The sequence below is a fragment of the Bos indicus x Bos taurus genome, chromosome 20 (genome assembly GCF_003369695.1).
Source record: "Bos indicus x Bos taurus breed Angus x Brahman F1 hybrid chromosome 20, Bos_hybrid_MaternalHap_v2.0, whole genome shotgun sequence".
Classification (NCBI taxonomy): Eukaryota; Metazoa; Chordata; class Mammalia; order Artiodactyla; family Bovidae; genus Bos; species Bos indicus x Bos taurus.
Genome location: NC_040095.1, coordinates 18400808 through 18428048, shown reverse-complemented (window position 1 = coordinate 18428048; position 27241 = coordinate 18400808). Strand labels below are relative to the sequence as shown.

At 42.0% G+C, this 27241-nt stretch overlaps 1 protein-coding gene across 1 annotated transcript in view; it reads right to left on the bottom strand.

The window, feature by feature from the left end:
- DEPDC1B (DEP domain containing 1B) overlaps nt 1–26580 on the bottom strand; it is a 91704-nt gene extending 65124 nt beyond the window's left edge. The window contains exons 1-2 of the mRNA XM_027520380.1: nt 26479–26580; nt 19456–19721 (exon numbers count right to left, since the gene is read on the bottom strand). Coding sequence (XP_027376181.1) covers nt 19456–19721; nt 26479–26526 — 314 coding nt within the window. The 5' untranslated portion in view covers nt 26527–26580. The remainder of the gene's footprint in view (nt 1–19455; nt 19722–26478) is intronic.
- Nucleotides 26581–27241: the final 661 nt, after the last annotated feature.

The window sequence follows — 27241 nt, the reverse complement described above, 5'->3', positions numbered from 1 at the left end:
CTGAGTACACACGCACAATGAACAACCTGTGCGTCGAGGCAAATTCCCACTCTTCTCAGAAAGCTAGTTTTAGGATTAACTAAGAACTGATTGATGCCCATATGATCTCTATCACTTGAACAACACAGGTTTCAAGTGTGTGGGTCCACTTGCAAGGAGACTGTTTTCAATAAACATAGTGGGAATTTTTTGGAGATTTGCAACAATTTGAAAAAACTCACAGATGAACCATATAGCCTAGAACTATCAAAAAAATTAAGAGGAAAAATGCATAAACCATATGTAGAGACTAGTCTATTTTATCATTTACCACTGTAAAATAAACACAAATCTACTATAAAAAGCTAAAATTTATCAAAATTTACAAACAAACTCAGAGACTGTACATGGTACTATTTGTAGTTGAGAAAAATCTAACCAACATAAAAATGCGATATTAAAACTACATAAAACTGTGTACACACTGTACTACTGTAGCAATCTGCAGTCACATCCTATTGCCATTACAGGGAGATCATGCTCCCAGTATCTGCTTACAATGCTCTGTGACTCACCACCTCCACATGAGCAGCTCATATCTCCAATAAATTGTGTTTCAAAGTAAAAAGCGATCTTTCACAGTTCTCATGTATTTTTTTATCATGCCTGGTGCCATAAACCTTGCGTAACACCATGGGACCCATACAAAATGCCGCCAGTGATGCTGGAAGTGCTGCCTAAAAAGCAGAGAAAAGTCATGGTATGACAAGAAACAGCTGAACTACTTGATATGTACCACAGAGATTGAGGTCTAAAAGTGTGGTTGCTCAAGACAAATGAATCCAGTGTAAGGATCATTGCTTTAAGAAAAAAAAAAGGGGGAGGTGGGGGGAGAAATTCGTGAAGCTGCTGCTGACACTAAGAAGCCAGCAGGTGCAAAAACCTTGCACTTTTTGAGGAATACCTTTTTTTTTTTTTAATATATAAAATGTAGCTTTTATGTAGGTGCAGGATTGCTATAAGAAAGATGTATAGACTCTAATATGATTTGAGAAAAAGCAAAATCATTGTTTGGACAACTTAAAGCAAAAGAAAGGTGAAGGATCTAAAATCGGAGAATTTAAGGCCAGCAAAGAATGGTTTGGTAATTTCAGGAAAAAGTCTGGCTTAACAACAATGCAGAGATAACAGGACAAGCAGCTTCTGCTGAGCAAGAAGCAGCAGGTGAATTCCCCAACACCATTAAGAAGATCACTGAGGAGAAACTCAGATATGTGCCTTAACAGGTTTTTAATACAGATGGAAGAGTCTATATTACTTGGGGTTGAGGGGGTGAGGAATGCTACAAAGGGCATTTATTAATAAGGAAGAGACGGGAGCACCAGGATTTAAGGCAGAGAGAGTCAGGCTGTTGGTTAGGCTGTTGTGTGCAAACATGGTAGAGTTTACAATCGGGATTGCCCTTGACTATAAAGCTGCTAACCTCTGAGCCTTGAAGGGAAAACTAAACATCAGTTGCCAGTCTTCTAGTTTTACAAGAAGGCCTGGTCAACAAGAACCCCTTTTCTGGACCAGTTCCATTGGTGCTTTGTCCCTGGAAATATTTTGCCAGTAAGGGACTGCCTTTTAAAGTTCTTTTGATACTAGACAAGGCCAAGGCCTCCTGGCCACCCAGAACCCCATGAGTTCAACACTGAAGATGTCAAAGTGATCTACTTACCCTCAAATACATCTCTAATTCAGCCTGTATATCAGGGGGTCATAAGGCCTTTAAGGCTAATTTACACAAGATATTCTATAGAAAGGATTGTCACACTATGGAAAAGAACCCTGACAGAACGTCAGGAAAGTCTGGAAAGATTACACCACTGATACCATTGTTGTTATGGTAAAAGCTCTGAAAGCTCTCAAATCTGAAACAGTAAGTTCCTGCTAAAGAGAAAATATGTCTAAATGTTGTACATGACTTCACAGTATTTACAACAGAGCCAATCAAGGAAATCATGAAAGCTATTGTGGATATGAAAAAAAGGTGGAGGGCGAGGGGTTCAAGACATGGATCTTGGAGAAATTCAAGAGCTAACAGATGTCACACTAGAAGAATTAACAGAAGACAACTTGATGGAGAAAGATGCTTCCTAACCTGTGCCAGATGATAAGGACGAAGATATAGAAGAAGCAGTGCCAAAGGATTTCAGTTACTCAAGACTGCTTCTGACTTCTTTTACTACACAGATAGATCCACCTAGGATACAGGCACTGAAACTAAAACAAATGGTAGAACGATTGATTCGATACAGAAACATTTTTAGACAAATGAAAAGGCAAAAAAAGAAGTCAGAAATTATGATACATTCTGTAAAGTTCACCAAGTGAACCTGCCTCTCCTGCCTCCCTTCCCACCACCTCCTCTCCTCTCCCACCTCTGCCACCCCGAGACAGCAAGACCAACCCCCGCCCCCTCCTCCTCTCCAGCCTACCCATTGTGAAGACAGGATGAAGGCCTTTATGGTGATCTACTTCTACTTAATGAACAGTAAATAATCATTATACTGTACAGCTAATAAGCTTATCTCCATGTGAAAATCTAGTGACACATCATTATCATCGTCACCTAAATATTCACTGTGAACATCTTGTGTAAGACGTGTACTGAAGTGGACAGCCTATCCTTAGACAGGCATAAGATGAGTGATATTTAATATATAACTAATAATGTAAACAATCAATATTAATAATAGCTATTTTATATTATTATATTGTTTTATATTATTTATATTTACATTATATAAATATATATTTATATAATATTCATTTATATTTATATTATATAAACACAATATATTTATATTATTTTATATTATTAATATAAAACTAATAATGTAAATAAATAAATATTTAATATAAAACTAATAATAAACTATTTCATTACTTTGCTTTCAAAGAATTATATTATCATGTAGTATGCAGTATCTCTCTCTCTCTTCTATCTGGAGAAAATATCAGTCTATCATCACAGGTAACCAGCTTTTTTTTCTTAAATATAAGTGTTTCTAATACTGTATTACGAATATAACCTTAATACTATACACCATAAAAATTCTGTAAGAATTCATTCATTAGTGTATAGGGTAGGCTATTGTGGAGCAATCATACTGTTACTTCTTTGTTATCAATGCATGAGTCATCATAGTGAAGTGAAAGTCGCTCAGTCATGTTCATGGACTGTAGCCCGCCAGGCTCCTCTGTCCATGGAATTCTGCAGGCAAGAATACTAGAGTGGGTAGCTGTTCCCTTATCCAGGGGATCTTCCCAACCTAGGGATCAAACCCAGGTCTCCACATTGCAGGCGGATTTTTTAGTGAAGCACTTGTAGCTCAGATCTTCCCTGGGTTGGGAAGATCCCCTGGAAAAGGGAATGGCAACCCACTCCAGTATTCTTGCCTGGAAAATCCTATGGACAGAGGAGCCTGGCAGGCTATAGTCCATGAGGTCACAATGAGTCAGTTTGAACTGTTATACCTGTAAATAAATATTAATTTATTTTTCATATTATCTCTTCATTTTTAATGTCTATTGTTAGTGATATAGATAACACCTACAGTGTTTTTATCATATAAGACAATATTGATTGCGGTGCTGACAGACAATTCATCCTATAAACAGAGTCAATTAACAGTATCAATAAATACAGGCCATAAGTATATCTTCTTTGGAAAAATGGCTAGTCAGGTCTTCTGCCTATTTTTTAAACAGGTTGTTTTTTTGATATTGAGTTGTATGAATTGTTTATATAGTTGGAGTATCAACCCTTTGTCATACATATTATTTGCAAATATTTTCTCTCATTCAGTAGGATGTCTTCATTTTATCAATGGTTTCCTTTGCTGGACAAAAGCTTTCAAGTTTAATTAGGTCTTATTTGTTTATTTTTTATTGTGTTTTCCTTGCCTCAGGAGACAGATTGAAAAAAAAAACAAACTATTGCTAAGACATGTCAAAGAGTGTACTGTCTGTGGTTTCTTCTAGGAGTTTTATCAACAACAGGCACATGAGAAGATGTTCAACTCTGCCAGTCATTAGGGTGATGCAAATCAAAACCACAGCCAGATTATCATCTCACACCTGTCAAAGTGGCTACTGTCAAGAAGGCAACAAATATAAGTGCTATAAATACAATACAAAATTATAAACATAAACATAAATGTTACTGAGGATGTGGAGAAAAGGGAACCCTACCCACTACTGGTGGGAATGTAAAGTGGTATAGCCACTACAGACAACAGTATGGAATGTCCTCAAAAACTAAAAATAGAACTACCAAATGACCTCGTAATTCCACTCCTGGGTATATCTCTGAAGAAAATAAAAACACCAATTCAAGACGACATATGGGGCCTTCCCTGGTGGTCTAGTGGTTAAGAATCCACTTTGCAGTGCAGGGGATATGGGCTTGATCCCTGGTCAGAGAACTACGATCCCACAAGCCATGGAGCAATGAAGCCCGAGCACCACAACTAGAAAGCCTATGTGCCACAAACAGAAGATGCTGCATGACACAACAAAAACCCCACATGCAGCAACTAAGACCCAAGGCAGCCAAATAAATAAATATTTTAAAAAGGAAGACACATGCACCCCAGTGTTCACAATGTTGCTCAGTCCTGTCCAGCGCTTTGCAATCTCATGAACTGCAGCACTCCAGGCTTCCCTGTCCTTCACCATTTCCAGGAGTTTGCTCAAACTCATGTCCATTGAGTCAGTGATGCCATCCAACCATCTATCTCATAGCAGCGTCATTTACAACAGACAAGACATGGAAGCAACCTAAGTGTCCATCAACAGATGAACGGATAAAAAAGATATGTTGTGTATACACACACACACACACAGTGGAATATTATCCAGTTGTTAAAAATTAAATTTTGCCATCTGCAACAGCATGGTTGGATCTGGAGGGTATTTATTATGCTTAGCAAAATAAGTCAGAGAAAGACAAATACTGTTTGTTTTCATGTACACGTAGAGTCTTTAAAAAAAAGAATGAATATAACCTATAAATATAGTTTAATACTATAAATGCATTTTTTCTTCCTTAAGATTTTCTTACCATTTTGTTTTGTTTAACTTATTTCGTTGTAAGAATACAGAGTATGATATATAACATACAACATATGTGTTAACTGACAGTTAATTATCATCAATAAGGCTTCCAGTCAACAGTAGGCTCTCAGTACTTAAATTTGGGGGGAACGGGTGGTGGGGGGAATCAAAAGTTAGACTCAGATTTTGGACTGTGCAGGAGGTCTGCACGCCTAACCCCTACGTTGTTCAAGGGTCAACTCTATTTTGTCTCAAGGTCAACTGTATTGAGAACTGCTACTCAATCTACTATTCAATCTACCTTCTCTGACTGAAAAGAGCTTTCTCCCCATCTAAAATGGGAGCATTCGGTGAGTTGAGCACCTTTGATTTTTCTAGATTCCACTGCTCCATTCCCTACTAATGACACATCATTCCCTATTAATGATAATAACCAGGCATCATAAATTCATAGAAAAGAAATCTGGTCAAGGATTTAAAAAGAAAAAATTTCAAGAGCAAATCCAAGAAGACCAAGTAGATAAAACAAACAAATATCAAGGGAAGGGATAATAAAGTAACCTGACAGGGAACATGTAGCTATGACCAAAAATGAAGGCCCAAGATCGAAAAATAAATCACAAATTTAAAATTTGCATGAGTTAATCACCAAAAGCCTAAAAAAGGACACTACAAAACAAAAGTTTATCAGTTACCAGGAGTTGCCTTTTGTGAGTTAGGACAACCCAGTTCAACCTTCTGCGTAACACACTCTACTGGCATCTTTTACATCCAAAGATAGCAATGATAATGTAACCTCAGACTAAGCCTGACTGATATAGAACTTTCAGCCCTCGGGCCACGCGTAACCATTATTCTTAGTAGACTCTGCAACAGTGCTGCAGGGATCCCGAGCTCTGTGCCCAAGTCTCTGGTGGCTTCGGGCCAATCTGATCCAGTGCTTGGCTCTGAGGCACACAGAAAGTATGGAGCTATTTCCTAGGCCCAGAAAGCTGCCCCAGTTTTGTCACTTCCATAGGTGCTGCTTGTTTATCAGTCTGAGTCTGGAAAACTGGGATCAGAAAATTTTTTTAATTTAAAAAGCTAGGACAAGGAAGAGAAAAGGAAGTCCCCCAGCACACACAGTAGGAACCACAAGTGACAGTTGAGTGTGAAAGACGCCACTAGCACCATGGTGACTTGTCCTTGCTCCCGCAAGCCACCACTGCCATCTCAAGAAATTCTAAGATGTCTAAAGTCCGAAGAAAAACACACCAACTGCCAAGGGCAGGTGGCATGCCTGCACGCCAACCGCTTAGGGGCTGGGAGAGAGCGTCTCACCCACCTAGGCTTCCACTAGGGTCAGGAAGGAGGGGCGGGGCCTGTCTCCCACCAAAGCTCCCACAAACAAGTTCTCCTGCAAAAAAAAAGTTTAGAATGTGTGGCAGCAAAAAAAAGTCAAATGCCTATTGCATATTTTCCCATCATTACTCCCCAACTATGACACCACAACCTGGACGTTCATTCTTGACCCATGCGGGAGGCACGGGGACAGACACCCTGAGACGCTCATCCAGTACCTGAGGCCCCAGAGCTCTTGAGACAGGAAAGAGGAACAAAGCCATTCCAAAGACTCAGACCCCTCACTGAACACTGTAGGTGTTTGAGGAACTACAAGGTATGATGGATTGACAGTTGCCTTGAAAAAGACTTTTGTTACATTCCAGTCATCAGTAAAAGAAAATGCTAAGTATTCACAAAAATTCTAAATGAAAACAACAATTTCAGACTAACGGATAACACGTTTAAAAAGTATCAGACTTCAAGCAAGCCTGAAGGTCTAGAGAACAGTTAGGGGCTCGCTTGGAATTTGGCTATAAAATAAGGGTCCGTCCTTCCTTTTCAACCCCATGGCTGACATTCTCATCTGGGCAACACCCTCCCCCACCGCAGTTACCTGAAAACCTCACCAGTTTCTCTGCCTTAACTATTCTATTACTACTATTCAATTAACTCTATTCTAGAACACAGACTTCATTTCTACTCAAAGCATGGGCCTTGGCTGCTTTTTCCTTTTACATAAACATCAACACCACAGCCAGGTGTTTAAGAAACATCACCAAATTTAGCCCTATGACTTCCTATTAATAAAACTCCTTCCTCCCTCTTCTCCCAGTAAAGCTGCCTTAGGCATACCTGACTGAGAGCGGAGGTCCTACCATCCCTGTCTCCTGTAATTCCCGCCCCCTCCCTTTCCCGTCTCATCATCCAGACCCTACCCCATTCTCAGGACCCAGACAGATGTCCTCCACCTACTATTCCAGGAGGCTGCACAACTTCCATCCACATTGACTGGCTCACAAACTCTTCCTGCGCTGACCAGGCAGACAACAAAACCATGATACAATCTGGTAGGATGTAGAGAAGTGATGGGAAAGGTGGCAACTGGGAGGGTGGGGGAGGATTTTCTATTCTAAAGACTTGCAGTATCACAAATGTTAAGACCCTGTGTTAGAAGCTAATAATATTAGATGCCTGTGGGAAAGGCAACTGGGTGGAGAGTTTGTCTTTTTCTCTATTCAGTTCCATATTTATTTATTCCAGGTCTATTATCACACTGTTTAGCCCCATGGCATTTTAGTTTCTGATAAAGCAAAAAGTCCCGCCCAAGATTTTTTGCCTACTTTTGTGCCTTTTCTCTTCTGGATGAATTTTTACTCTTGTCAACTGAAACCATAACTCTCAGAGACTACTCTGAGAGACTGCTCCAAAGAGGTTAGGGGAGAGCCAAGATATAGGAGTTTTGTGACAAAGTCCAGATAGTGGGAATAATGAAAGATTACTGTTAATTAAAGAGAATCACATATCTCAAGTTAATGAACTTAGCACTTTTATGTATACGGGAAGATGCAAGAACTGGGCTTATGGAACTCACTCCTCTGATATGCACCTCGGCTACCTGGGACCAGCATCCTCTGCTTTCTCATCCTGAGTCTCAATGGCTGCAACATCCTCTGTTTACTGACAATGGCAGGAGGCTTTCTTAGTCCACAGAAGCAAGTGGGATAATGGTGTGGAGCAGGGGTGCCTAAAAGAACTCATTCTGTCCCTGATGCTGGGAAAGACTGAGGGCAGGAGGAGAAGGTGGTGATAGAGGAAGAGATGGGTGAATGACATCATCAACTCAATGGACATGAGATTGAGCAAGCTCCAGGAGATGAAGGACAGGGAGGCCTGGCATTCTGGGGTCCATGGGGTTGAAAACTCTGGCATGACTTAGCGACTCAACAACTGTCATTGTAAACTTTCACACAATAGGATTTATCCCTGTTTTACTGCTATGATTTAAAAAACTGAAAATAAAAGCAATATACATTCTATGAGTAATATAAAGAAGAAAGAAAATAATTTGTGCTGTCTTTAAACCCTCTATCCAGAAATAGCTACTGTTAACATTGTGACTTTTCTATATTTTTTTTGCTAAAGCTTTTATATGGAAAAAAGAAACAATAAAGTATTTTCTAATCTGCTATTCCTCCTCTACTGCTGTTGTGCATTTGAAAGTTATTTAACTTCTTCTCATCCAAGTCAAACTGGAATTTAGGGTAGAAAAAGCCAACACAACTTCAGAATAATAAAAATAAGAAAGATTCAATGCAAGTTCAAGGCTTGAACCCCACCTTGGGGATGCAAAGTAGAAGGGAGATTTTCACTGAATATGCCTTGTCTAACTCAATGAAACTATGAGCCATGCCATGTAGGGCGACCCAAGACGGACAGGTCATAGTGGAGAGATCTGACAGAATGTGGTCCACTGGAGAAGGGAATGGCAAACCACTTTAGTATTCTTGCCTTGAGAACCCCATGAACAGTATGAAAAGGCTAAAGACATGATACTGACAGATCACAGGTAGGTGCCCAACATGCTACTGGAGAAGAGTGGAGAAATGACTCCAGAAGGAATGAAGAGGCAGAGCCAGAGCAAAAACAACACCCAGTTGCGGACGTGACTGGTGATGGAGGCAAAGTCCAACGCAAAGAGCAATACTGCATAGGAGCCTGGAATGTTAGGTCCATGAAACAAAGTAAATTAGAACTAGTCAAACAGGAGATGGCAAGAGTGAACACTGACAGTTTAGGAATCAGTGAACTAAACTGGACTGGAATGGGCGAATTTAATTCAGATGACCATTATATCTACTACTGTGGGCAAGAATGCCTTAGAAGAAATGGAGTAGCCCTCATAGTCAACAAAAGAGTCCGAAATACAGTACTTGGGTGCAATATCAAAAACAACAAAATGATCTCTGTTCGTTTCTAAGGCAAATCTTTCAATATCACGGGAATCCAAGTCTATGCCCTGACCAGTAATGCCGAAGAAGCTGAAACTGAATGGTTCTAAGAGGACCAACAAGACCTTCTAGAACTAACACCCAAAAAAGATGTCCTTTACATCACAGGGGAATGGAATGCAAAAGTAGGAAGTCAAGAGATACATGGAGTAACAGGCAAATTTGGCCTTGAAGTACAAAATGAAGCAGGGCAAAGGATTTTTGCCAAGAGAATATGCTGGGCACAGCAAACACCCTCTTCCAACAACACAAGAGAAGACTCTACACATGGACATCACCAGATGGTCAGGTTGATTACATTCTTTGCAACCAAAGATGGAGAACGTCTATACAGTCAGCAAAAACAAGACTGGGAGCTGACTGTGGCTCAGATCATGAACTCCTTAATGCCAAATTCAGACTTGAAGAAAGTAGAGAAAACCACTAGACCATTCACGTATGACCTAAATCAAATCCCTTACAATTATACAGTGGAAGTGACAAATAGATTCAAGAGATTAGATCTAATATACAGAGTGCCTGAAGAACTATGGACAGAGGTTTATGACACTGTACAGGAGGCAGGGATCAAGACCATCCCCAAGAAAAAGAAATGCAAAAAGCCAAAATGGTTGTCTGAGGAGGCTTTACAAAGAAAAGAAGAGACGCTAAAGGCAAAGGAGAAAAGGAAAGATACACTCATTTGAATGCAGAGTTGCAGAGAATAGCAAGGAGAGATAAGAAAGCCTTCCTCAATGATCAGTGCAAAGAAATGGAAACAACAAAATGAGAAAGACTAAAGATCTCAAGAAAATTAGAGACACCAAAGGAACATTTCATGCAAAGATGGGCACAATAAAGGACAGAAATGGTATGGACCTAAAAGAAGCAGAAGATATTTAAAAAAGGTGGCAACAATACACAGAAAGAACTATACATAAAAGATCTTCATGACCCAGATAACCATGATGGTGTGATCACTCACCTACAGCCAGACATCCTGGAATGGGAAGTCAAGTGCGCTTTAGGAAACATCACTACAAACAAAGCTAGTGGAGGTGATAGAATTCCAGTTGAGTTATTTCAAGTCCTAAAAGATGATGCTGTGAAAGTGCTGCACTCAATACACCAAAAAATCTGAAAAACTCAGCAGTGGACACAGGACTGGAAAATATCAGTTTTCATTCCAACCCCAAAGAAAGGCAATGCCAAAGAATGTTCAAACTACCACACGATTGTACTCATCTCACACGCCAGCAAAGTTATGCTCAAAATTCTCCAAGCCAGGCTGCAACAGTATGTGAACTGTGAACTTTCAGATGTTCAAGCTGGTTTTAGAAAAGGCAGAGGAACCAGAGATTAAATTGCCAACATCCGCTGGATCATGGAAAAAGCAAGAGAGTTCCAGAAAAACATCTACTTCTGCTTTATTGATTACGTCGAAGCCTTTGACTGTGTTGATCACAACAGAGTGTGGAAAATTCTTTAAGAGATAGGAATAACAGACCACCTTACCTACCTCCTGAGAAATCTGTATACAGGTCAAGAAGCAACAGTTAGAACTGGACATGGAACAACGGACTGGTTCCAAATTGGGAAAGGAGTACGTCAAGGCTGTATATTGTCACCCTGCTTATTTAACTTATAGGCAGAGTACAACATGCAAAATGCTGGACTGGATGAACCACAAGCTGGGATCAAGATTGCCAGGAGAAATATCAATAACCTCAGATACACAGATGAACCACCCTTTTAGCAGAAAGTGAAAAGAAAATAAAGAGCCTCTTGATGAAAGTCAAAGAGGAAAGTTAAAAACCTGGCTTAAAACTCAACATTCAAAAAATTAAGATCATGGCTTCTGGTCCCATCACTTCATGGCAAAAGATGGAGAAACAATGGAAACAGTGACAGACTTTATTTTCTTGGGCTCCAAAATCACAGCCATGAAATTAAAAGACGCTTGCTCCTTGGAAGAAAAGCTATGACTAACCTAAACAGCATATTAAAAAGTGGAGACATTACTTTGCCAACAAAGGTCCATCTAGTCAAACCTATGGTTTTTCCAGCAGTCATGTATGGATGTGAGAGTTGGACTATAAAGAAAGCTGAGTGCTGAAGAACTGATGCTTTTGAACTGTGGTGTTGGAGAAGACTCTTGAGAGTCCCTTGGACTGCAAGGAGATCAAACCAGTCAATCCTAAAGGAAATCAGTCCTGAATATTCACTGGAAGGACTGATATTAAAGCTCCAATACCTTGGCCACCTGATGCAAAAGAAATGATTCATTGGAAAAGACCCTGATGCTGGGAAAGATTGAAGGCAGGAGGAGAAGGAGATGACAGAGGATGAGATGGTTAGATGACATCACAGACTCGATGGACATGAGTTTGAGCAAGCTCTGGGAGTTGGTGATGGACAGGGAAGCCTGTCCATGGCATACTGCAGTCCATGAGACCACAAAGAGTCGATAAAACTGAGCAACTGAACTGAACATCCAGGTCAAACTGTAATTTAGAGTATAAAAACCAACACAACTTTAGAATAAATAATAAAAATAAGAAAGATTCAGTGCAAGTTCAAGACTTGAACCCCACCTTGGGGAAGCAAAGTAGAAGGGAGATTTTCATTGAATATACTCTTTGTGCTGTGTTCAATTACTTCAGTTGTATCCGACTCTCTGTGATCCCATGGACTATAGCCCACCAGGTTCCACTGTCCATGGGATTCTGTCCATGGGATTCTCCAGGCAATAATACTGGAGTGGGTTACCATGCCCTCCTCGAATATACTCTTCTGTACTTTGTAAATTTTGATACAAAGGAATGCATTACCTTCACAAAATTGAAAAATAAAAATGAGAAAAAATTTTTCAATGACTGAAAACATAATGCTGCTGCTGCTGCTGCTAAGTCGCTTCAGTCGTGTCTGACTCTGTGTGACCCCATAGATGGCAGCCCACCCGGCTCTCCCGTCCCTGGGATTCTCCAGGCAAGAACACTGGAGTGGGTTGCCCTTTCCTTCTCCAATGCATGAAAGTGAAAAGTCAAAGTGAAGTCGCTCAGTTGTGTCCGACTCTAGCGACCCCATGGACTTCAGCCTACAAGGCTCCTCTGTCCATGGGATTTTCCAGGCAAAAGTACTGGAGTAATGCTAGTCAAACAAAATAGCTATGTTAACCCAAGGACTGTAAGTGCAGTGCCTCTTATTTTTTGGTTAAACTCAATACTGCCTTGGTTCTAACACTTATCTTTTTCATACATGTATACTCTCTCTTAAGAGAGACTGCAAAACTGAGGAGGAAAAGAATGTTGTATTTATTTCTTATCTTCTTCATCACCTAAGCCTTGGAAAACCCCTGTGATAAGTACTCAATATTTGGAATGATGAAAGTTTAGAATGGAAAAAGACCTTAGAGATCTAGTTCAGGGGCTTCCCTGATGATCCCGTGATTAAGAATCTGCTTTGCAATGCAAGGAACACCAGTTTGATCCCTGGTCTGGGAAGATCACCTTCCCTGGTGGCACAGTTGATAAAGAATCTGCCTGCCAATGCAGGAGATGCGGGTTCAATCCCTGGATCAGGAAGATCCCCTGGAGTAAGAAATGGCAACCCACTCTAGTATTCTTGAGGGAAATCCAATGGACAGAGGAGCCTGGCATGCTACAGTCCATGGGGCTGCAAAGAGTTGGACACAACTGAGCACACACACACACACACTGGGAAGATCCCACACGCTGTGGGGCAACTGAGTCCGTGTGCCAACGGAGTCCGTGTGCCAACTACTGAAGCCTGTGCACCCGAGAGTCCACACTCTGCAACAAGAGAAGCCACAGCAGTGAGAATCCCACGCACCAAAACTGGAGTAGCCTCCACTCACTGCGACCAAAGAAAGCCTGTGCACAGCAACAGCGACCAGTACAGCCAAAATAAATAAATGTTTTAAGAACTAGTCCCAGTCCTGTCATTTTATAGATGAAAAAACTGATGCATAAGAAGGGTACAAAATTTATCTAGCCATCACATGATAAGAACACAAGACTTGAGGAAATGAATAAAAAGAAAAGAAAAACAAAACCACAATCACAATTTTGAAATTTACTATAAGAACAAAAGGTGTCCACTAGAGGGAGCCAATAGTCCATTAACTTGAAGTTCTTATCCCCCACTTCAAAAGATGCTGTTGTTTAGTCATTAAGTCGTGTCAAGTCGGACTCTTTAGTGACCCCAAGGAATGTAGCCCGCCAGGCTCCTCTGTCCATATGGCAACAATGAAGACTTTTTTCCAGGACCACAGGAGCATTTGGATTTCTTTCACTAGAGGTACAAATAGAAACTTTTCAAATCTCCAGTATTTTAAACGTGTTATTGGCATATAGCAAAATTGATCACTTTTTCCATTGTGTGTGTGTATGTGTATACTGCTCTATCAACAGACACTTGTGTAACCACCATCCCAATTAGGAAACATTTCCATTATTCACCAAAAACCTCTCTCCTGCTCTGACTGTATAGTCACACCCCTCACTGCACCCCATATACGCAGCAGCATTCCATACAGATGTTCAGTGTTTATCCCTTCACCCACGGAGGGACAGTTGAGTCAGTGGAGCAGCTATAAACATTCACATGCAAGTTTTTGTGTGAACATAAGTTTTCATTTCTCTAGGGTAAATGCTCTGGAGCAGAATATGGAGTCATATGTAAGTAATACATGTTTAATTTGAAAAGAGACTGAAAAATTGTTTTCCAAAGTGACTTTGTTTTTCAAAGTGTTAACCAACCTAGACTTCCCACCATCACTGGATGAGATTTCCAATTGCTCTGCACCCTCACTAGATTCTGGCATCATCAGTATTCTTATTTTAGCCATTCTACTAGGTATATAGAGGTATCTCACCAGGGTTTTAATTTGCATTTCCCTAGTGCTCTAATGATGAAGTGTCCTTTCAAATCTATTTTTTGAGTTGTTTTTTCACAGTTGAGTTTTGCAAATTTTTTATATATTCTTGATATTAGTCCACTTACTTGTGGTTTACAAATATTTTCTCCCCAACAGTCGCTAGTCTTCTCATCGTCTCACTAGCGCCTTTCACACAGCAAAAGTTTTTAATTTTGACGAAGTCCAATTTATCATGTTTTTGCTTTTATAAATCATACGTTTGATGTCATGTCTAAAAGCTCCTTGTCTGACTCTTGGGTATAAAGATTTTCTCCTGTTTTTTTAAAATTTTCATAGTTTTACACTGAAATCTATAATTCACTTTGAATAAATTTTTGTATAAAAAAATGAGGTTTAGGTGGAGCTTCATTTTTTTGCATGTAGATGAACAGATGTTTAATTGTTCCAATGTTGTGACTGCCGGTGGTATAGTGGCGAGCACAGTTGCCTTCCAATACTTCGAATATCATTCGCCAAAAAGACTGATCTCTTCCTTTAAAGGAGCTTTTATATTTTCATCAAAAGTCAATTGGCCATATTCTTAAGTGTGTTTCTGGACTCGATTCTGTTCCACTGATCCAAGCATCCATCTACCCCTTCACCAATACCAGTCTTCATTACTGGGGTTTATAGGGTAAGTTTTCAAACTATGGAGCACGATTCCTGTTTTTTACATTAAGAACTGTGAAACTTATATTCAAGAAACCTGACAAAATCTACATGACAAATTTTAGGTTCAAATTAAAATAAACATGTTGGAAATAAGCCAGAAAAAATAAAAAAGCTAATATAAGAGAAAAGACAGAAAGAAAAGGAGAAACTAAGTAGAAGAAAAAGAAAAGGGGAAAGAATTGGGAACATGAGATGATACATATAAAGAGACAGAAGAAGAAGGACGAAGAAAAAAGGAACAGGAATACGTAGAAGAAGAAAATGGTTCCCTACACGTTAGATCAGAGCTTCTCTGGTGGCTCTGTGGTAAAGAACTACCTGCCAATGCAGGAGACGAGGGTTCAATCCCTGCGTCAGGCAGATCCCCTGAAGGAAATGGCAACCCACTCCAGTATTTCTGCCTGGGAAATCCCATTGACAGAGAAGCCTGCTGGGCTATAGACCATGGGGTCGCAAAGAGTTAGACACAACTTAGCAACTAAACAACACATTAGCTTGCACACACTACACTGGAACTAGTGAATTCCTCTCTGTAAACCATGAGCATCCAGTTACAACTGCATTCCAGAGCTAGCACTGGTAACGAGAGCAGGGCAAGGGCCAGGTAGAGGCTCCAGATCAAGGACCTATCCCGCTAAAAATCTGAAATAGACCAACCAAATAGACCAATAGCTCTTCTTATTAAATAGTCCAAACAACCAAACAGTATACACTTCTATTTTTATATAATCCACTACATTCAGTTCAGTCACTCAGTCGTGTCCGATTCTTTTCGACCCCATGGACTACAGCATGCCAGACTTCCCTGTCCATCACCATCTCCTGGAGCTTGCTCAAACTCACGTGCATCGAGTCGGTGATGCCATCCAATCATCTCATTCTCTGTCGTCCCCTTCTCCTCCTGCCTTCAATCTTTCCCAGCATCAGGGTCTTTTCTAAGGAGTCAGTTCTTTACATCAGGTGGCCAAAGTATTGGAGCTTCAGTATCAGTCCTTCCGATGAATATTCAGGACTGATATCCTTTAGGATTGACAGCTTGGATCTCCCTGCAGTCAGAGGGACTCTCAAGAGTCTTCTCCAACACCACAGTTCAAAAGCATCAATTCTTCGGTGCTCAGCCCTGTTTATGGTCCAACTCTCACATCCATACATGACTGCTGGAAAAATCATAGCTTTGACTAGACGCACCTTTGTTGGCTTTGGCGTTGCTGTTGGCATTAGGTTCAAATAATCCCACGTGACTATCTGTTCACATACATAAATGGGTGATTCAGGGATCAGCATGGAATTTCCTGGTGTTCTATTTAGATGCTTCAGAGAGACAAGTGTCTGGTTCTCTGAAGATGAAATATCCACTCTGTCTACTTCACAGGGTTGTCACAAAGATCAAATGAGATCATAAAGAGAAACTGCTACATAAACTGAAATTTCTCGTAAAAATACAAGGTAGTGCAGGTTCTTTTAATCTGAAGTTGAGGGCCACAAACTTGGTTAGACACAGATGATAGCATCCGTCTGGCTGGACGATGATGACCCTATGATGACCCCGATGACTATGATGTAATTGTCTTCACTGGTAGCAAATCTAGCCACTCTTTCTAGTCATCCGTGTTACCAACAGCAAAGAAGTGGTTCAGTAAATAGCTCTGGACCTTTCTCTGCAATATCTCTGATTGTTAGGAACATTCTCATATTAATTCACTATTTCCTATTATTCTTAGATTCTTGAAAAATAAAATATAGTTAACACATGTGAATGCAATCACACAATAAATACATTTTTTAAACTAGAAATAAGATTTAATACAGTAGAAAATAAAAACATAACTCATCATTTGTTATAAAATTCTGTGTGTGTGTGTAATTTCTGTCTTCAAAAAATAAGAGTCTTTATATTTCATGTTGCTTTGTCTGCCTATGCCTTTCTGTAACCGAGGCCCAGGCAACCACCCACCCCTACATTTACATAAGTATTTCAGCTGATTATGTTCACCCTACCTCGTCTATTTGAGCAGACAGTTGATCATTCAGTATGTATTACATAGTACTTAACACATTCCTGGAATTCTGTGACTATATGAACACATGTTGACTACACCGACTATTTCTTGTTTACTATTCTGTTTTCTCATTCAGTCCTTAAATTAGTTAACAAGCTAGTCAACCTCATGCTGTGGAAATGGAGGCAGTCGGGCACACCGCAAGAACACAGGCCTCAGACGCAGAGCCCTCAGTCCAAATTCTCTTTTCCTACCACCTGAGTGACTGTGGACAAGCTGGTACCTTTGGTCTCATTAATTTCCTTCTTTTTAAGATTAGATAAGAGACATCTGCAGGTGCTGAGGTAAAGGATGACTATGCAGTGGCTCTGGTCCGTCACAGGCACTCCACAATGCTAGCTCCTTTCTTTCCAGTAAGAACTCTGAGCTGCCCACTCCGACTTCGACACTATTTACAGAGGCTCCTCCTCCACAAAGCATTGTAGGCATTTACCTTATAGATTCTTCACCTATTTTTCAAATCTAATATGCCTCGAGCTCCTGATGTCACTCAAGGGCACTCATTGTGGTTTGGCAGTGGTACTATTCGACCTCAAGGAGCAGGTGGGCACTGAGCAGGGAGGGCAGCCTGTCCCCAGTCCTCCCCAGGGCGCTGGCGAGCCAGTATGTCATCCCGAGCTGTATGCTCAGTCTTGGAAGCTGCCTCATGCCAACAGGCACCTCTGCACTCCTGAGTGAGCTGACTCTCAACTCAGGGCACGGGCCCCTTAACAAACCGTTGAATGTCTAAATAGACTTCATCCCCAATTAATCTGAGAACATCAAACACCAGTTGTTAACATACAGGACTTAACACTAGAAAAACAGAAAGCTATGCATCTTCAAGTGGTAGATAATGAAAGAGGTACTACTCCCTTTACAACTCACAAGTATTGTATAAGAGAAACTGGGTAAAAAAACCCATTATTTCATGGGTGAATGTAATCTATCTGTGCACTTTATTTTTTAAAGGACAAACGATTAAGTCTTCATACTGAGGTGAGACACGCTCTGACAGTCACTACTCGGGGGCTGGCTCCTGGAACAGGCTCCTGTTTTACTCGCCTGGCATCTCTGAAAGCCTCATGGGACTCAATGGATGGTACCCAATCTAAGGTCACAATAAAACACTCTAAGTTACTCCTCCAGACAACCTCCTAGAAGTGTGAGCTACCTCTTGATGGGGTACAAGCAATTATAGCTTCCCAAGAGAAACAACCACTTAAGCATTCCCAATGAAGTGTGTCATGTGGAACCAGGGCTAGAGTCTCCACTGCCTGATACTAATAAGCACTATGGTCTCAGAACAGGCTAATATCACCCAAGATTCTAATTAAAAGTTGGATCAGCAAGCCAGAAATAACTGCCAAGTAGAGAGACAACTAATTGCCCAGCTGACAATCCTGATGCCTAGAGGAGGAGACTGTTGATGAAACTCCATGAGGAAGTTAGATCCTAAACATACACCACTGTCTGGTGTTAGCCTGAGTGCAGCTGACCACCCTCCACTTGCTCCACAGCCTTCCTCAGCAGCTAGTCCCAAAGGAACCAAAGACATGACTTAGGTAGGGAACAGTCACATTTTCTCTGCTCAAGGCCAGGTGTCCCAGTGGCCCCAAAATGCCTCGCTGAAGTGCTGTAAGAGCATTCCTTATTCTTCTATTGGAATAAACAACAGCAAATATTAAGGGCTTGTCATCTTCATTTCTTCCTTTAATCCCTCACAGGTTCTTGGTGTTCTGGTAGCCCTCTCTGTAGATAACTCAATGATTCCTCTTTTCATTCTTCTTTAAGTATTCCCCCATTTCCTGAGTCTCAAGCAGGCCCTTTCCACCTCCAGGAATAAACCAGCCTAGCGTGCAATGAGAAGGGCAGTGTCAACAGAGGGACATCCTTGCCCTCAGATTATTGCATAGTAAGTAAGCAATCACAGAAGAGCACTGAAACGTGGCGGGGAGCAGCCATGCACTGCAGAGTTAATCTGAGACATGGGGAAATTCCAGCACAATTCTTCATGATAAGCCTGAGACACCTCTGCCACTAACCCCCTGAACACACACCCTCACGCTGCTCAGAAAGGTGCAAGCCAGAGCTACTGTTTCACCCTTTCAGATTCCCCAGGAGAGACACTCTGCTACTATAGCCATCCTTCCAGGTTACGGAAGGCACGAAAAGGTTCCATTACTGAAAGCCACTGCAACAAAAGACTACTTAACGGGTGCTCTATGAAGCCAAGAACAAGCACAGTCAGTTTTCTCATAGCAACAGATGCAGTTCTCCACCCTGCAAATCACAAATACAAGCATCCCTCCCGGGGACAAGGCAAGTTCTCTCACAGGAGGAATTTCATCAGACTGACCAGATCTATGCGTGCTCCCCATGCTCCTCCCCATCAGAGCTGACATGCCGTTACCTGTACAAGTGACGGTTGTCCTCAAAGTCTTCCTGGCCCCATTTTCCCTTGATGTCTTCAATAACATGGTTCTTCAGGAATTTTTTTAGCAGTTGGACCGTTTGTTTGCGGGTCACTTCGGGGCCAAAGTTTTGGCTGCGCCTCAGCAGCTCGTGTAGCCAATCCACAGCTTCAGTCGCTGTGAAGCAATGCTCATAACTTTTGAAACGACAGCGATGTTTCCGTAATGGCATCTTGGCGCGAAAAAGTTCAACTGTTTCATTCCACTTGGGGCAAAAACAGAGGAAAGCATTTAGTGAATTTTTTAAAAGGTTACTGCATCCCAAATATTTAGGACAACAAATGGTGTTTTTCCATTTAAAAGACTGCCTTAATAAGAGAAGCAGTCGAAGTTTTTTTTTTTTTTTTTTTCTATTTACGACCTTTAAATGTTAAGGTAACTTTATATAGTACCTGGTGTCAAAGCATGTTTAAAAATTCTGCACAATACTTTCCTATTCCAATACAAGCAAGCTTCCCATACAGGGGCCAAGGGTTTGATCCTGGTCAGGGAACTAAGATTCCACAAGCCACATGATGCAGCCAAATTTAAAAAAGAAAAAAAAAAAATTTTAATCTAGATATCCACGCCATTATCAGCCATCCCAAAATTAAATGAAATGTTCACATGTGATGTTCTTCCTACATAATTACTCCATTTCCTTAGGACCCGTCATCCCACCAGTCCTACAAGTTCCGAAAATTCAGTCTTACTCTTAGGACCATTCTCTCTTCTTTCATGCTCCTCTTTCAAGTCTATTAATTTACAGACTCTGCATCTTATTTTTTACCTACCTTCCTACTGAAATCAGTCCTTCCTTTTTCTTTCAACGATAGCTCTGAGCTCAACATATTCTTTTTATTTCGCCCAACACCGTAACCTCGTTTTCCTCGTCTTCCGAGTTTCTCTTTATACTCTCCGCTGCCCAGTCACCTCTGCACCTGTGGTCCATTCCTCTTCTCCCTTTGATCGCTAGCCTCTCTCAAGCACAGTAACCGTCCCTGAGTACACAGCACCACGTGCGTCAAGGGCCCAGGTCGGGTCTATTCACGCATGCTCCCTGGACGTGCAGCACAGGACACAGGCAGGTACTCAACACGCAAACGCCTAACTGGTCTTTCCCTTTTCCTATTTTTATTAAACCACCTCCTAACTTCATGCAATTTAATTCTACTCTGATTCTCAATCATGTCTTCCTCCTGGCCAAATTCAAACATCTTTATGCCCTCTGCATATCAATTTTTCTACTTCATTTGACACTATAAGCCATGCTTCAAATTAAGTTGGTCCAGATTTAAACTTTTTTAAACTCTTAAAACCACACACAAAACAAATGCAATCTGTAGAGTAAGATAACATATAACCAGAATTTCTAAGACAAAATGAAAAATTCAACTCAAGAAAGGGCATTCAATAGAAAAATGAAAAAAACACTTAAACAGGCACTTCACATAAAAGAATCTCCAAATTTACCATAGTATATGCAGAGATGTTCAATCTCATGAATTAGCAGTGAAATGCAATAAATCCCCAATGCAATAATATACATGCCTACAGAATGACTAAAATGAAAAAGACGGGCAATACTAAGTGCTAATCAGAACATGAAGCAACCAGAAATTATGTGCACACTGTATAACCCAGAAATTCCATTCTTAAGTGTGTATATATATTCCGCAGAAGTATGTTAACCAAAAGCCACACTGTTCAAAATAGCACTATTCTTACTTAATTACATTCTTACTTAATTAATTAAAAACCCAAATGTCCATCAACATAAGAATAAACAAATTCATGCAACAGAATACTGTAATGAGAATAAACAAACTATTGCTTCAAGCAGTAACATAGATGAATAACACAGATAAAATGTAATTGATAACTGTTTTTTGCTTCTCAACACGAGTCAAATTACAAAACACAACACTGAGTGTTGAAGTCAATCAGTTCAGTCACTCAGTCGTGTCCAGCTCTTTGTGACTCCATGGACTGCAGCACGCCAGGCTCCCCTCTCCATCACCAACTCCCAGAGCTTACTCAAACTCCTGTCCATCAATTCAGTGATGCCATCCAACAATCTCATCCTCTGTCGTCCCCTTCTCCTCCCACCTTCAATCTTTCCCAGCTGCTGCTGCTGCTGCTGCTGCTAAGTCACTTCAGTAGTGTCTGACTCTGTGCGACCCCATAGACGGCAGCCAACCAGGCACCGCTGTCCCTGGGATTCTCCAGGCAAGAATACTGAAGTGGGTTGCCATTTCCTTCTCCAATGCATGAAAGTGAAAAGTGAAAGTGAAGTCGCTCAGTCGTGTCCGACTCTTAGCGACCCCATGGACTGCAGCCCACCAGGCTCCTCCCTCCATGGGATTTTCCAAGCAAGAGTACTGGAGTGGGGTGCCATTGCCTTCTCCAATCCTTCCCGGCAACAGGGTCTTTTCCAATAAGTCAGTTCTTTGCATCAGGTGGTCAAAGTATTGGAGTTTCAGTTTCAGTATCAGTCCTTCCAATGAATATTCAGGACTGATTTTCTTTAGGATGGACTGGTTTGATCTCCTTGCAGTCCAAGGGACTCTCAAGAGTCTTCTCCAACACCACAGCTCAAAAGCATCAATTCTTCGGTGCTCAGCTTTCTTTATATCCAACTCTCACATTCATACATGACTACTAGAAAAACCATAGCTTTGACTAGACAGACCTTTGTTGGCAAAGTAATGTCTCTGCTTTTTAATATGCTGTCCAAGTTGGTCATAGCTTCTCTTCCAAGGAGCAAGCGTCTTTTAATTTCATGGCTGCAGTCACCATCTGCAGTGATTTTGGAGCCCAAGAAAATAAAGTCTCTCACTGTTTTCATTGTTTCCCCATCTATTTGCCATGAAGTGATGCGACCGGATGCCATGATCTTAGTTTTCTGAATATTGAAATGTGCTTCCTATTTTTTTCTCTTGAACATTATTCCATTTCTTTACTTCTTAGAATCAAAAATATTATGATAGTGGAGTTATAATACAGCACTGGCCAGGGACTTCAGAGATAAACAAGTGCTAGATATAGGTGTACTTGCCACACACTGGCAGTGTGAACTTGACCATGTCAGTTCACCACTTTAGGCCTAAATAAAATGAGAGTCCCCTTCACAGATCACAGCCTTGTTGTGGCGAGGGGGCTTGCATTACTTAATGAAGCTACAAGCTATGCTGTGCAAGGCCATCCAAGACAGACAGGTCAAAGTGAAGAGTTCTGACAAAACGTGGTCCCCTGGAGGAAGGGATGGCAAATCACTCCAGTATTCTTGCCCCAAAAACCCCATGAACAATACAAAAAAAGACAAAATATATGACACCAGAAGAGGAGCTCTCCCAGGTCAGAAGGTGTCCCCCTGGGGAAGAGCAGGGAGCAATTACTAATAGCTCCAGAAAGAATGAAAGTGCTGGGCCAAAGCAGAAATGATGCTCAGTTGTGGATGTGTCTGATGGCGAAAGTAAAGTCCAACGCTGTAAAGAACAATATTGCATCAAACTCCAGGAGACAGTGAAGGACAAGGGAGCCCAGTGTGTTGCAGTCTATGGGGTCGAAAAGAGCTGGACACAACTTGGCGACTAAACAAAAACAACAAAATGAGAGAACTGGGATCTTTAGAGCCCATTCAAACTCTCAGAGTCAATGACGCCTATAAGTCTTTTAAAGTTTACCTGTTATATCAGAAGATACAACTCAGAATTAAGTTCAAAGAGTAGATTGGTAGATTTATGCTGTTTTCAGAAAAATCAATTTTCTTTCTCATCATTTCTTGTTAACTAAGGTTTACAGAACTATTTAATACATGGATTACAAAAATGAAAGTTATTTCAGTGAAGATGAGTAAATTGCTAATTAGCATCCATATTCACCATGAATTGACTTACAGAGTCTGTCATTTGATTTTGGGCATAGACATTTACCTAGTCCATAAAATGTTATTTTCAGATAAGACTTTGGTACCTTAGAAAATGGAGCTGTACATGGTTTGAGAAAGTATAGTGAGCCATGAAAGGAGGAAGCAAAGGCCCACTCACTGAGTACCACGAGGTTTTTCCCAAGCTTTTCTGAAGATTGGGTTGAGTGTGATGGTGGGAGAAGATGGAAATGGTAAACTGGGAACCAGGGAGGTAAGCAGAGCCGAGGCAGAGAAAGGGGGCTAGCTGATTCAACTGATAAAAGCTGATAACACTTAGAGACTTTACAATGGCGGGGGGGGGGGGGGGGGGGTACCTGTAATGACTACAGAGATCACCAATAAATCAGGAATTCTCACTTAAAAAAAAAAAGCCTATCACTTTCTGTGTTTTCAAAAATCTGAGTTTAAGTTCAAGATTCTCAAACAGAATAAAGTCGAGAACTAATTGATACTTAGCAAATTCTGGTGAAACTGAGGTGTTTTCATCAATTATTCACATAATTTAGTTTCCTGTTTAACTTGATCAGTCTTGGCTAAATGTGACTTGAAAATCGCTTCTTGGGAACTGAAACTTCTGAAGAACAGAGTACTTTTCTTCATAAATTCTTTTGATAATACTTTAATGTGACTCAGAATCAGGAGTGTCTTTCACATAGGCAGGCTCCATCTACAGAGTTACTTCATACAATTCTGTGAATATGAGATTTTAAAAGTTTCAATTATCATGTAATTTATTTTTTTAGTCTAAAGCTGGAAGAAGGGGAACAAGTCACCCCAAGATCCAGCGTCTGTTTCCCCTGTGCAGTGAATAAATTGGCAGTTGTTCAGTCGCCAACTCACATGGACTGCAGCGCACCAGGCTTCCCTGTCCCTCACCATCTCTGGGAGTTTGCCCAAGTTCATGTCCATTGAATCCGTGATGCCATTCAACCATCTCATCCACTGTTGTCCTCTTCTCTTTCTGCAGTAGGAGAATATTACTTTCCCTCCACAAAGGAGAGTAAGCTTTTTTGCTTTTTTTGTTTTTTAAGATCTTTTTTGATGTGAGCCATTTTTAAAGTCTTTATTGAATTTGTCACAACGTTGATTCTGCTTTACGTTTTTTTGTTTGGAGGGTGTAGGGTGTTGTTCTTTTTCCTTTTTGCGGGGGCGGGGATGGGGGGGCACCTAAGGCATGTGCGCTCTTAGCTCCCTGACCAGGGATCAAACCCACAGCCCCTGCATTGGACGGAAACATCTTAACCACGGGACAGCCAGGGCAGTCCCAAAGAGAGTCAAGTTTTTGAATGTCCCTGATAAAGCACAATCTGTATCTCATCCCTAAAGATGGACCGACCAATAGCCTTGACCCCAGATGGTTCCAAGTGGTAGCTGCTGCTGCTGCTGCTGCTAAGTCGCTTCAGTCAAGTCCGACTCTGTGCGACCCCATAGACGGCAGCCCACCAGGCTCCCCCGTCCCTGGGATTCTCCAGGCAAGAACACTGGAGTGGGTTGCCATTTCCTTCTCCAGTGCATGAAAGTGAAAAGTGAAAGTGAAGTCACTCATTCGTGTCCAATTCTTAGCGACCCCATGGACAGCGGCCCACCAGGGTCCTCCGTCCATGGTATTTTCCAGGCAAGAGTACTGGAGTGGGGTGCCATTGCCTTCTCCGTCCAAGTGGTAGAGGCACTGTGAAATGGAACTTGATAAGAAAACACTATTTTAAAAAACACTACTTGTCCCCTGTCACCAGCATCCATACCTCTTAGAGACTAGCCCAAAGGAAAACCTAAATTTATATGAATTTTTTAAATGAATAAATCAGTATGGGTCATATGTATACCTATGGCTGATTCATGTCGATGTTTGACAGAAAACAATAAAATCCTGTAAAGCAATTATCCATCAATTTAAAAATTAACAAATTTTTAAAACATCATTATGGGTGTCTGAAGTGGATTATTTGCATAAATGAGGGCAATAACATCTTCCATCCTGTTATCTTTTCCTGGATATTGCTTAGGGGTGCAAGGAACAATGAGCCTAATTCTCAAGTTAGCTGTGGCCAGAAGTGGTGACAGACCAAGGAGTGCAGTCTCTTCCTCCGAAATCACCTTTAAGCTTTCATAAAAAGTCGTCTAAAACCGACCCTGGACATGACCAAATTATCTCCACTTATTCCATTATGAAATTGCTATAATCACTTGCTTCAGGTCACAAAGAAATCAAGTATGCCTCAGAACTCTGATTAACAACGCTCTTCTCCCAGGAAAAAAAGGCAGCACCCTGGACCACTGGGGTCTGAAAGAAAGTGAAGTCGCTCAGTCGTGTCGGACTCTTTGAGACCCCATGGACTGTAGCCCATCAGGCTCCTCTGTCCATGGGATGTTCCAGGCAAGAGTACTGGAGTGGGTTGCCATTTCCTTCGCCAGGGGATCTTTCCAACCCAGGGATCGAACCTGGGCCTCCCGCATTGCAGGCAGACGCTTTACCGTCTGAGCCATCAGGGAAACTGTAAAGGCTCTTTCAAATCATCCGTCCGGGCCCACCCTTCCCCTTCATTTAGGTGGGTGCTGATAGAAAAAGAAACATCAGGAGCCGGAAACGTGGCCAGAGAGATCCATCTCGGTTTAGGGTACCGTTGCAAAGAGCCTCAAGTGTCAACCACAAGTGACACTCAGGATGACACGCCCTGCCCGTAACGGGCGGCGGGTGGCCCGAAAATGACGGACTGACGGTCTTTCCTTTCCCGGCGGGGGACGTAGGGTTCCGGAGGACCAGGAAAGGGGAGGAGGGTGCCGTCGTGCTCTTCCGGGCGCTTTAAACCCGGAGTCGCCGTTCACTGGCGAGAACCCAGCCACCGTCACGGGATCCAAGCTGCGCCCACCCTCGACAGGCTGGGCCCGCGACCGGGCTAGCCTTTAAGCATCTAGAATTTGGCCTCACAGGCTGAAACACGCCCCGCCTCCAGAACTCGGCCGGACTAGCTCTGGAGAAGCGAGCACTGAAGAGTCAGCGGTCGGCCCGCAGGCCGGGGACTCGCTTCGCCCAGACCCCCGCACACACACTCACCAGCCTGGTGGCCCGGTATGGCCCGGGCCCCACGATGCGGTGCTCCATGGGCCCGCACGCCACGGCGGCGACCAGCGCCGATCCCCGAGTCCCAAGCGCCGCAGTTTGAATCCCGAGCCCACGCGCTGCAGGCGCTGATTGGGCGGCGCGGCGGCACGTGACGGGAACTGCGGGGCGGGGCTGTCGGAGCCCCAGGGAGGGGGCGGTGGGCGGCTCCTTCCGAACCTCCGGCGGAGGAGCGAACCACAAGCTTGAAACCAACTCTGTTCGAGTCGGTGCCCACGCCTGCCCAGCCTGCGCGCACGCAAGGTGTCTCCACAGAGGGGTCGCTCTGAACTTGTGTATTTCAGAGACCGAAACCCGGCCGGGCTGGATAGACAAATCCGTGTACACCCTTTCAAGTGCGCGGTTGAATCTAGAGGTTGCGGCTAAGATTGGGAGAAGTGGGTAGTGAAAGGGAGCGAGTGGACAGCCTCTTCAAGTGGAGGGACGTGTGAAAACTAGATAAGAGCACTTGGCCACCGGGAGTGTCGACAGCGTGAAAGAACAATAAAGAGCTGAAGAAGAGCCCCATTCAGCTTCCTTTGTTGTTCTTTTGGTAGCGTACTCTTTCCCAGGAACTTGAGTTCTTTGGTGTTTTTTTTTTTTTTTTTGAGTCTAACCGAAATTTTCAGTCCTGTGCCGCAGGGCTGTGAGGTGTTTTTTGTTTCTCAGGATTTTCCCCCTAGGACTTCATGATCTGATTTGCAACTGTTCAAAGGAC